Here is an 11,894-nt window from a genome sequence, read left to right as displayed (position 1 = left end):
ATATGCGGACGATGTGATCTTATTTTGCCACCCCACCCAGGGCGACACCATGGCTGTGAAGGGAGTCATGCAGCTCTTTGGATGCGCGTCGGACCTCCAGGTGAACTTCCTGAAGAGCTCTGCCACACTCATCTGCTGCAACACCAATGACGTGGCACCCACCATTGACGCACTTGGCTGCCCCATCGTGGACCTGCCTATCACATATCTTGGCATCCCGCTCACGATCAAGCTCCCATCCGCTGCCCTGCTCCAACCCGTGGTCGACAAAACTGCTAGCATGCTGCCTACCTGGAAGACGCGCCTCATGAACAAGGCTGGCCGCCTAGCTTTTGTCAAGGCCGTGCTCAGCGCCATCCCCATCCACCAGCTGCTGGCGCTAGCACCACCGAAGCGGATCATCAAGGCGCTGGAGAAGATACAAAGGGGATTCCTTTGGGCCGGATGCGCCGAAGCCAATGGCGGCAACTGCCATGTCAACTAGCGACGCGTCGCACGACCGATCTCGCTTGGAGGACTTGGTATCCACGACCTCGAGCGCACAAGCCTCTCCCTCCGCACACGTTGGCTGTGGCTAAGCTGCACCGACAGCGCCAGGGCTTGGATTGGTCTGGACCTGCAGTTCTTCACCGACGAGCGCGCCTTTTTCTTTGCCTCGACCATCATGCAGATAGGAAATGGCCAGATCACCTTGTCCTAGGAGGACCACTGGATTGACAGACGCTTCGTCGGCGAGATCGCGCCGGTGTTATACTCTTGCATCCCCAAGAGACGCTGCAAGCTGTGGACGGTGGCGGATGGCCTTCAGGCCAACAGTTGGGTGCGCGACATACAGGGCACCATTGGGATTCAAGAGATCGGCGAGTACCTGCAACTCTGGCACATGATTGAGCACACAACACTCTCCGCCGAGCCAGACCATCTCTCTGGAAGTGGAGCTCCAAAGGCACCTACACCCTGCAGTCCGCCTACCTTGCCACGTTCCACGGGTCCACCGCATGTGATGCTTGGAAGCTCACTTGGAAATGCTGGCCGCCACCCCGGGTAGGCTTCTTCCATTGGCTCGCCCACTTGGACCGGTGTTGGACCGCTGACCGCCTCGCCCGTCGCGGCTTGCAGCACCCCGCGTGCTGCCCACTCCGTGACCAGGCGTCAGAGACCCTCCAGCATCTCCTCCTCGTCTGCCCGTTCTCCCGACAGGTATGGTATGAAATCCTGAGCTGGCTAAGGGTTCCCTGCAACCCGCCTGATGGTGAGCCATCAACCAACACCTGGTGGCTCAAAGTGCGGCAGCACATGCCCAAGCCTTTGCGCAAGGGCCTCGCCTCGGTGACACTACCCATTCCTTGGATGCTGTGGAAGCATCGGAACGACTGCGTCTTTGACAGAGCCAGCCCTTCCGTAGCTACGCTATTGGACAAGATCAAGGAGGAGGCGACCCTTTGGGCTAGTGCCGGCGCGTTGGGCCTGCATGCTCTCATTCCCCAGACCTGGGATGTACACTAATTGCAGCCCCCTCACTCTGTATATTTGCCTCCTAGGAGGATGTAACTGAAACCCCTTCCTTTTCAATGCAATGAAACACAAATCTTCTACGTTTTCTCGAAAACAACAACAACAGGTTGTCATCTGTAAAACAATGGATGGCTTACCATGCCGGCAAGGGTGCCACTTGTAGACCATGAAGATTTGATGACTCACTCTTTGATTTTAGAAGGCACGAAAGGCCCTATGCTGTAATAAAGAACAAGTATGGAGATATTGGATCCCCCTGCTGAATCCCATAAGATGGCTTGAACTGCTGAAGTTTCTTTCCATTAAATAAAACTGAGAATTTAACCGAGCTTCCATTCCCATGACTATGTCCACCCACTTTTCTGTGAAGCCCAGTTTTATCATTATAGCTCCGAGATAAGCCCATTCCACTTTGTCGTAGGCCTTCATCATGTCCAATTTTAGAGCACAATGTTGATTTTTCTTTACCTACTTCCTTTTCATAAAATCACTCATAAGCAGTAATGATATTATCAGTAATGAGTCTACCTGGCACAAATGCAGATTGTTCCTCCAAGATAATATCAGGCAATACCAGCTTCAAACAATTTGAAATAACTTTTGATGCGGTCTTGTACAAAACATTGCACAGACCAATAGGACAAAATTGCGACAGTAGAGTTGGGTTCTTTACCTTTGGGATCAGAACCAAGGTGGTCTCATTAATGCAATCAGCTGATTCCGTACCTTCTACAATTCTCAGGACGACTCTGGTTACCTCCTCACCACAAACATCCTAGTGACGCTAAAAAAATGAGCCAGAAAGCCATTCAGGCCAGGAGTCTTTGTAGGATACATCTGGAAGAGGGCCTCCTTGAATTCCTTCTGACTATAGGGTGCATTGAGAATTTCATTCATTTCCACTGTTACCTTACATGGAACCATATAAATCACTTGATGCATATTTTGTACCCCGCCAAATGTATATAACTCTATATAAAAAGCAGTAGTGAGAGCCTCCATATCCCCTGTTACTTCTATCATCTGCCCGTCCAGTCGCTGAAGAGCCTTAATTTGATTTCTCCTCCTTCTCCGGCTGGCCCTCAAGTGAAAAAGTATGTCTTTTTATCACCAAGCTGTAGCCATTCTAGCCGCGCTTGCTGCCTCCAGAGAATTTCTTCTGTGTGATAAAGTATAACCAATTAGTCAGTAATCTTGATTTCCATATGATTTGGTCCGGATCCACCTCGTTGAAGAGCGCACCCGATCTAGTTCAGCTTTTAGCTATCCAATCTCTAATTTGACCGATCCAAAATGTGCTAGATTCCCTAACATCTACCACAGCTTGTCCCAGACCTCCAATATCGTCTGGCCTTCTTTCTCTTTCCAGCCTGTTCCAAGAAAATTAAATAGGTCTGGGTCCCGCTCCCACATCAATTCATATTTAAATGACTTTGAGATCTTCTTGCCTGCATGCACGTTGGAGTACCACAACAAAATTGGGACATGGTCAGACGTAGTTGTAGTTTTGTGCTCTAGCACTGGCATAGGGAATGCCATGCACCACACTGGACTCGCCAAGCACCTATCTAAACGTACTCTCATGTACGCCCCCCTGCCAATTTCTTCTCGAACGTCTAGATGTTTCCTTTGTACCCAATATCCGTGAGGCCACAAGTATCCATTGCATCACGAAAAGCACATATTTGGGCTTGGTTGCGCTAACCCACTCTATCATGCTCATGGGCGTGTAGTACTTCGTTAAAATCTCCTATGAAAACCCATGGGAGATTGCTTCTACCTGCTCTATTCCTCTCAACATATCCTAGGTCTTGTATCTATCCTGGACTTGAGCTTCACCATAAACAAAAGTGACTCGAGTTATGGATTCTACCATATCATCTATCAGTACATCAATATGATACCTCGTGTAGCCAATAACCTCAGACTTTATTGAATTATTCAAAAAAATGCAAGACCTCCACTCCTACCAGTACTACTGACTGCAAAGCTACTATCAAAGCCTATAGTATTTGCTAGACTCTCAACTCTGATTCCACCTATTTGGGTTTCAACAATACATAACATTGAGGGGGCAAACTGCCTCGTCATATCACAAAGCTCTCGGACTGTCGCGGGTTTGCCTGCTCCGCGATAGTTCCACACTAGAAGACTCATTGTGCCCGGCGGTACTCCCTGGAGGAGCCCGTCGATGGCGCATCACTGGTTTGTGTTGTTCCCAAGACCGAGCCACCCTCACTTGGGCCATCATTCTTGTCAGACTATCCTTCCTCTTCCTTCCCTTGCATGTGCTTAGGCCTCTTGTGCTGCTTCCAAGGCGATACATACACTGGTGGAAGGGGCGGCACCGCAGGCAAGTTTCCTGCCACTACCATTGCCAGCAAGTTTCGCCCATGGTCTCCTGCTTCAGTTGCATTTAGTGTTGGCATAATTGTAGAGGAGCTCAACACATTTTCATCCGAAGACCTTTTGTTTGACATGTGGGTGCCATCCTTTGCCACCTCCAGGGTGTTCTTCTCTATGCCTGAGTTAGCAGCATCTCCCTTCCCCTTATCAGTTTCCCTTCCTACACCAGTGTTAACCGGGTTTTGATTTTGGGCATTGAAACGCCAACTTTGATTTGGCTTGTAGGCACCCCTCCCCTTCCTCTCCCTCCCATGTTCCTGGGCGCGACACATCCTCTCTGTGTTCCGAAAACTCTAGGACTGGCAGGACTAGACCTGAAGGCATCAGCTAGAGCAAATTCTCCCCATTCAAAAGAGGATTCTTCATGCTCTCCATCTCCACATTCTTCATACCAGTGTCCAAACTCCCAATGATTGAAACAGAAAGTAGGGAGCTCTTCATACTTCACTTGATATCGAACCCTTTCATCTCCTTCTTCCCCTGTAACGAAGCGTGTAATCTTGGCATTGATGTCAACATTGATCTTGACCTGAACAAATTCACCAAAAAAGCCTACCGGCAACTTCAACTGGACCTCCTCTACCTCACCAATGCGTGAGACCATCCTCTGAACTGCTAGTTCTATTAAAAGGTTATTGGGGAGATGGTGAACCCGCGCCCAAACAGTAAGTTTGTCAAGCTGGATGGATTCAGGTTTCTTAAAACCATCATACTCCTTCATGATTACTCCTATTCCTTTGAAGAGCCAGGGACCTTCAAACATTGCCTTGTTCCAATCCGCTAAACATCTGAACTGCGGTGTGAAGAGATTATCATTAATCCTCCTCCATACCAGGGGTCTAGCCTGGTTCCATGTCGAACGCATGTCTCCATATAACGCACTTGGACTAAAAGTTTTGGGAGTATGAACTCTAGCTATGGCCAGCCACTTGGCCGGCGTCATTAGATCTGACAGCTCCTCTTCCCAGGCGAAGTCGTGGTCCTCTTCTTTCTGCAGGTTCAGACGGGCCAAGAGATCTTCCGCGCTCTCCTTTGTCCCCCTTCTCTAAGAACCCATCTACTCGCCTGCCATCGTCCTCACATCCGGTTGCCCCACATCGAAACCCTAAAATTTCCTCACGTCAGAGCCCTCGACCCCCCTCGCAACCAAGGCCACGCAGGATCACAAGGAGCCCCCTTGATCAACCCGAGTCTAAGAGAAGAACCGACGTAGATCCGACGTGGTTTAGAGGTAAATTCCGGCGGAATCACCGGAAGCGAGACCCTAAGTTTCACTAGGGGAGAGATAACATTCCCGGCAGCTGGTTGTGTAGTCGGGCTCATTAATAAAAGTAATAAAAAAGTGCAGAACAATACGTGTGCCGACCTATTTACCAGGCGAGAGAGGCAAGCTGCTGCTTCGTCTCAGATAAAGGCTCACCCAACTGGGTTGGCCAAGCAGCACACAAACAATGTGAAAATTCCAAAAAAGTCGTGTGAGCTGGAGGACTCCAACACGATACTTCCCACTTGTGATAGCCGTGTAAAAAAAACAATAAGCCGCGATAGAATCTTTTTGAATTTTGAATGCGAATTATTTTAATAATATCTGAACATTTTTTGAAATGCGAATTTTTTTCAAATTTATGAACAAATATAAAAACTCAAACATTTTTTGAAATCATGAAACAATTATTTGAAGACACAAACAATTTTCGAAATTCACTGATAATGAATTGAATTGGTGCTGAAAACATCAACCTTTTTTTTGAATTTTTGAACACATTTTGGAAACTGGAACATTTTGTGAAATTCACGAATATTTTTTTGAATTTGTGAACAAAATTTATATTTTCTGAAAATTTTCTAAAAACATCAATATTTTAAACCTTTTAGATGTTTCGAACTTCTTTTGAAAAGAGGCGGACAATTTTCAAAATCCGAATCTTTTTTTTGAATTTCTGAACACTTTTCAAAAAGAGAAAGCCTCGATTACTTGACGCAGCGCGCGTTAAATAGGGTTTTCCAAAGTCGGGCCCTGGACTCGTCTTAAGTGGGCTGGATTGCATCTCATGTAAAGTAGGTAGTGGGTCATTCAGAGTTTCAGACCCAACTGTGGAAAGTGTTAAAAGAAAAAAGGCCGAACGCTCACTCATTCGTTCCGCGGCCGCTTCTTCAGCGCAGGCACGGCGATCTGTCCCACGGCGGCGATGGCGCTCTCCTCCTCCAGGCCACATCACCTCCTCCGCCGCTTCCACGCTTCCGCGCGGGCTCTGTCGCGGGCGGAACCTCACGAGTTCTCGCAGCCCAGCGACTACCTCGGGAGCTGGGCGGAGCGCGCCCCCGCCACGGTCGCCGCGGGTGGCGGCGACACACGGGAGGCTTGGGCACGGCTCGAGCGGCTGCGCAAGGGGTACGCGCGCGAGGTGGGGGAGCTGCGGCGTCAGTACGCCTACGAGGCGCAACTGCTGGAGGTCGAGCGGCAGCGCAAGGCGGAGGCACGTGCCGAGGCCGCCCGCGTCGCCAACGAGGAGCGCAAGGCCGCCAAGGCTGCCGCCGCGCAGACCAGGGCCGCCGAGCGCCGCGCCTTCGAGCTCGATTTCCGCCAGGCCCTCGTAATCCGCCCTCTCCTTCCTTCATTCCCCTCCTCCCATCGTTTCATCTTTGCATTGTACTTGTTCGACGAATTGCCTCATCCATTTCGGCTTTAACGGAGGGCGCGATTCTTACCGATTACCGTTTCCTTAACTTGGCATATGAACCTCTTAAAACAAACAAGTGGGCATCTTACTTGCCATATGACGGCCAACCTTGTTTCAGCTCATCATCGTTTTTGTGCCCAATAAAATGCATCCCTGGGCACTGATATGCCAGGCTTGTAAAGCTAAATGTGATCTATAATACGCCTATAACGCACATGTGTTGATGCGCAGATGAAAGAAAGAGCTCAGAAGCTGGAGAGCTGGAGGAACAAGGAGAAGCTGAAAGCACAGAAGAAGGCGGAGCACAGGGAGCTCTTGCGCAGGCAGAGTTCTGTCTGGGTTTCTGAGGATAAAATGGAAAAGAAAATTCTTGAGGCTATCATGCATACCACCCCTCTCTGAGGTTCATGCTGTGAGGTTAGTTCATTTTTTATCTCTGGTAATCAGTGTAAGCTATGGACAGGGGTGCGTGGAAGCTTGCTATCCATGTGCCAGAGCCATGAGTTGGTTGCGAGATCTTATGGGTTTCACCTCTAGCCTACCTCAACTTGTTTGGGACTAAAGGCTTTGTTTTTGTTGTTGTTGTTGTTGTTGTTGTTGGTGGTGGTGGTGGTAATCAGTGTACTGTGAAAACAATCAACCATTTATACTATTTCTAACTCAACATTTGGCATCAAAACACTACCTAAGTTCCTATACTTTAGCTTTCAATTATCAAATTTAATATGTACTTAAATTTTTTAAGGATTTTCTGATTGTTTAAAGATTAGTATTTGATTTTGATCCTATTGCAACAATAACCTCTGCATCGACGATGTATCTATTCCACGCATTGAGATCAGTGAAAAATTAGGCCTACACCTAGGCGCGGTAAGCGCGCCTAAGCACTGAGCGGAACCGACCGCCTCGCTTTGGCCATAGGCGGAGAATTAGGCGGCTGGCGAGGTCCTGCAGTGTCCGGCGAGGCCGTCCACCGTCAGCAGTGGCGGCAGGAGGAGAGAGGCGGAGAAGGAGGAGCTGCAATGCCGTTGCTTTCGCTAGGAAGGAGTGAGAGGCCCAGCGAGAGAGACGGCGTGGACTACGGTTCAGATCATCAGATGCAAACTAGGGTTTCTTAGTGGGCCTTATTGGGCTGTGTTGTCAAAAAGAGGCTGAGTCAGAGGAATTCTTTGCCTTACCCGCCCAGGCCCACCGACTGCCTTGTACGTACAAATGCCTAGACGCGCCTGAGTGCTGTTTAAGTGCTCATTGCACTAGGTGGGGACAGAACGCTCTCTCAGCTCTTAGCGCTTAAGAAAAACCTTTATTGAGATACTTAAGAACCATAACTAACAAATGAAAGCTCAATATTGATCCCAGACATGTTTGGCTGTATGATGTATTCTAGCAATGAGGAATGAGATCCTTCAAGTAAAGAAACAAATAGGATGAGGTTGTGGAAGCTGTATGCATTATTACCATAGATTAAAATCGCGGGCGAAATGACAGCTATCGCCGCATGAAATTTGCCCCGCGATTTGCTTCCTTCCCAGAATCACGGGAGATCGTGCCGCAATAGCCTGGGACGGGAGATCGCGCCGTTTCTTCGTTAACCATCGCTGCAAATTTTCCTTGCGCGATTTCCCTTCGCCCGCGATTTTAATCTATAATTATTACCTTCTAGTATTGGTTCCAACTAGTTTTTATATAAATTAAATCCTTTATAATGTAGAACTGTTGCAAAGTTGCTAGGAAAGAATAGCAAACTTATGGAGTTCAAAAGATCCAAGCTTAGCAAGTTTTACCAATGTAGTTCATAGTGCAGTAAATGGGTGATTTACTTTTCAATGGAAGGATAACTCTTGATGTAAGCTTTGCTCCAAGTTCTGGTTTCACAATTGATTGTTTCAGCTAGTGAGTGACTACATTGCATACTGCAGTACAATAAAATCTTATGTTATACTTGCTCCAGGGCTATTGATAGCCGGTAGCTCAGGCACTTAACTTTCAAACTGCATGTGTGAAGAAATAAATAGAACTACCGCAAATATTAGTTTATCAGCGAATTCAGTATGCATGATATCCTTTGAGCTTCCTAAAAGGTTGAAGTGGCCGTAACTGCGTCCAACAGCAAAATAAAGTATATTTTGTAGTATGATTCTACAATCGGATGTCCCAGAGTACAGGTGCTCTTGAATCTTGATCCCAAGGTTGCTTAGCACAGCAGGTGTAGAGTACCTCTGTGCGGTTGCATAACAACTGTCTGTTGCCTAAGTTTGATGCATATTCTGTTCGTATCAACTTGATGGTAAATTTCTTACAGCAGTACCGTGATTGTAGAGTGCATGATACTGTGCTGATTTTGTTTTTCCTACTTTTCTGTACTTGAGTTAGATGAATGCTGAAACGTCATAGTAAGTTTTCCACACTTGGTAGTACAGGCCTTAGCACAACTCTTTTCGGCAAATGGGTCTTTCTCCATTTGCTGTCATTATCTTCTCAAGATGCTTTGATGCCTTTGCCTAATTGAGATCTTGGATGTGTTTCCTTTTGAACTAAATTATGGCCAGGTTCTTCCACATACTGATGGGCATCGTCGGTGCAGGTCTGCAGGAAACTAGATGGTGTATCCTGGACAGTAGAAATGAAGCTTGTTTGCCATTCCCTCTTACGAACTACTATATTGCAGTTGTCTAAGGAATAACGTCTATTCTGCTACCCTTGAGGATTTTTTGTTTCTGAACCTGTGTTGTAATGTTCAGTTGTTAGACTGGACGAACATCGAGCTGGCATTGTGTTTCGGAATTTAATTTTCTTCATAGAAGCTGCTATCAACAGTGATACTAGCTCTGCAAAAATGGCGGCCAGGATTTGAAGGAATTACCAGACGTCTAGCGGCGGAGGTTTCCCACTGGGCAGCGAGAGCACTGAATGTATTTTATCATAAGCGAGCAAACTGTTTCCTCGTACAAGCGTAGGCATGCGTCACATTCATATGGATAGCACACTATACGTACACACCCACATGAGTGCGTTCAATTAAGCAGTAGCTGGAGATCTTAAACGCCTCCTTCAATCGAAAAACCGTTGCTGAAGATGTTGTTTACAACTATAGTTTCCAGATGCCTAAAATGCATTATCGAAGATTCGGGGGATTCATCTCTCCCAAATGTGCCTGCCAAGCAGCTACGAAAAGAACCTTGAATAAGAAGAGCTTGGTAGATAAGTTAATCCCAGATGGAGTGACCATATGTCTGTCCTCCATCGGTTGCAAATGATGCCTCGGTATCTCTAGCAAGCGAGATTGAATTGGCATTGAAAGAAGAGGTGCTGCATTCCAAATTCAGTTCGAACAATTTGCAAGTTCTTGAAGGACCCGAAATGGCGAAATAGTACTAGTTCCTAGCTTAATATGCACTGGCGTTCCAATTTTTTTTTTTGAGGTGAATGACGTTCCAGATTGATTTTTTTAGTGGATGGCGTTCTAGATTGCTTTCTCAGGTGGCGTTCTAGATTATTAGACTTAGTATTGTTTTTTGAGAAATATCTACATGTTTATTCATACCCGCAAGTATTACAGGTATAATGCTTTGGATCCAAGATCCAAGAACCTACAAAGTAGTCCCTCCGTCCCAAAATAAGTGACTCAACTTTATACAAAGAGTAGTTCTTACAACTAAGAATTGCAATGAAATATTTTGAAGAGATCTTTTCCGTGCTATCAATCTTTACATGATGAAATATTGCAAAGAGTTTAGCAAAGAGACTGCAATTGGACCGCAGCAGCAATATTGTCACTCGCCCGACTGCACGAACTTGATCACCAATAGGTAAAGGTTTCCGAAAGCCCCTTGAGACGCACATCCAGAAAGATGAGAAGCCATGAACGATGAACGTACTTGCGGGGATTATCCCCTATAAGTGTGGGTTGTGTAGATTGTCGAACCACGAGATCTTCACTATAGTGCCAAGAAAGATTTCAACTCCACAAAGAATCGAATCAGCAAAAGCAACATGACACGCCAACATAAACTAATTAGATTCAAATAATCGACTCTCTGAGGACACAAACCTCTCCGGCTCGATGGCACCGTCAAATAAAGAACCAGAGTAATTTTATTCACAAAAACACCATGAACACCACCCGATGTTGACGAAGACCATAAAATTCTTAACAATATGAGGTCCCCTCACCTCTCAGGGTCAAGATGACATCCGAAGGCGAGGGGACCGAAGGTATCCCGACAATTGTTAGTCAAGCCATAGATAGTTCATAGTTCTGTTGCTAGATCATGCCTCTTCCCCCAACATGTTGTTTTAGGAAACACCATCACACTTTATTCAAACAATGAGGTTCACAGGAATTGTTACAGAATCGTGTGGCTTAACTAACCACACATGTCTATCAAAGTCCAAAGATGGAGTAATTTAGCTAAACTATCAGCTTCAAATTTCCTTCTAGATTCATAGATGAACTGGCAAGCCTCAAAGTCGCTCCTTTGAGCAATAACTTCCCAGACCACCATTGCATGTCGCCCTCATGTGTTTTCAGCTATATCCTTGATCACTGTTGAGCTATCAGAACAAACAAGGACACCTAATCAAAAGATCATCTGCTAAAGCTTGGGCCTCCCTACATGTTAGTGCCTCCAGCATTGGAACATCGGCTATCGAATCGAAGGTGACTGTCGACAATCTAATATAGGTCCCTTGATGGTCATGGCAAACGGAAGTTATAGCTCCTCGATCACAATTCCTTCCTACTGCCCCATCCACATTGAATTTGGAAAATCCCTATTGCGGCAGAATCCATGGCTGACTGACTCGAGCTTTTGATTGTTTGGTGGCTCAGTTTCTTCTCGAAGTTCAGACTAGTATCCAAATCCTGAATAAAGTTTTCCACAAATAAATGAGTCGAAAGAGGCGGCTAGAACATGCTCTCGTGGATTGCTTTTCTCCATGTCGTCCTGATCGGACTGAGTGCAAGAGTAACTAGGGTGAAGTCTGCATGTGATAATGATTGTTTGAGACTAAACAACCATTGTTTTGCATTGCTTTCATTAGTGACTATCAAGTGCTCCACCATGTCCTCCTTTGTAAGCGACCACACGCGCCTAGACATAGAACACTTGAGAACAAGATGACACCAAGAATCTTCATTTTCACAGAGAGAGCGATGAGGAGATGTTGCCGTGTTGTGGTTCTCAAGCGTGTCATATGTTGGAAGGGAGTATTGTGACAGTCCCCACAAGAACACTCCGATCTTAGAAGGCATGAATGTACCCCACAGACTGGCCCAATCCTTTGTTTCAG

At 46.5% G+C, this 11,894-nt stretch overlaps 1 protein-coding gene across 2 annotated transcripts; it reads left to right on the top strand.

The window, feature by feature from the left end:
- Nucleotides 1-6,042: 6,042 nt before the first annotated feature.
- Nucleotides 6,043-9,469, top strand: LOC119295630 (uncharacterized abhydrolase domain-containing protein DDB_G0269086-like). Of its 2 annotated transcripts, none has more exons than XM_037574070.1 (3): nucleotides 6,043-6,515; nucleotides 6,834-7,019; nucleotides 9,152-9,469. In XM_037574070.1, exons 1-2 carry the CDS (start codon nucleotides 6,111-6,113, stop codon nucleotides 7,002-7,004), a joined length of 576 nt encoding a protein of 191 aa, XP_037429967.1. In that variant the 5' UTR covers nucleotides 6,043-6,110; the 3' UTR covers nucleotides 7,005-7,019; nucleotides 9,152-9,469. The 2 variants fall into 2 exon arrangements, with proteins under 2 accessions (XP_037429967.1, XP_037429966.1); XM_037574069.1 differs by having other exon boundaries at nucleotides 6,045-6,515; nucleotides 9,187-9,469.
- Nucleotides 9,470-11,894: the final 2,425 nt, after the last annotated feature.

The sequence above is a fragment of the Triticum dicoccoides genome, chromosome 4B, assembly GCF_002162155.2.
Source record: "Triticum dicoccoides isolate Atlit2015 ecotype Zavitan chromosome 4B, WEW_v2.0, whole genome shotgun sequence".
Classification (NCBI taxonomy): domain Eukaryota; kingdom Viridiplantae; phylum Streptophyta; class Magnoliopsida; order Poales; family Poaceae; genus Triticum; species Triticum dicoccoides.
This window is presented reverse-complemented; position numbering and strand designations above follow the sequence as displayed.

Bases quoted from the DNA above. Each gene is read 5' to 3' on its own strand.
- LOC119295630 (XM_037574070.1), top strand. From the start codon at position 6,111: ATGGCGCTCTCCTCCTCCAGGCCACATCACCTCCTCCGCCGCTTCCAC. The intron at 6,516-6,833 runs GTAATCCGCCCT...GTTGATGCGCAG, and splicing joins TCGATTTCCGCCAGGCCCTC to ATGAAAGAAAGAGCTCAGAA.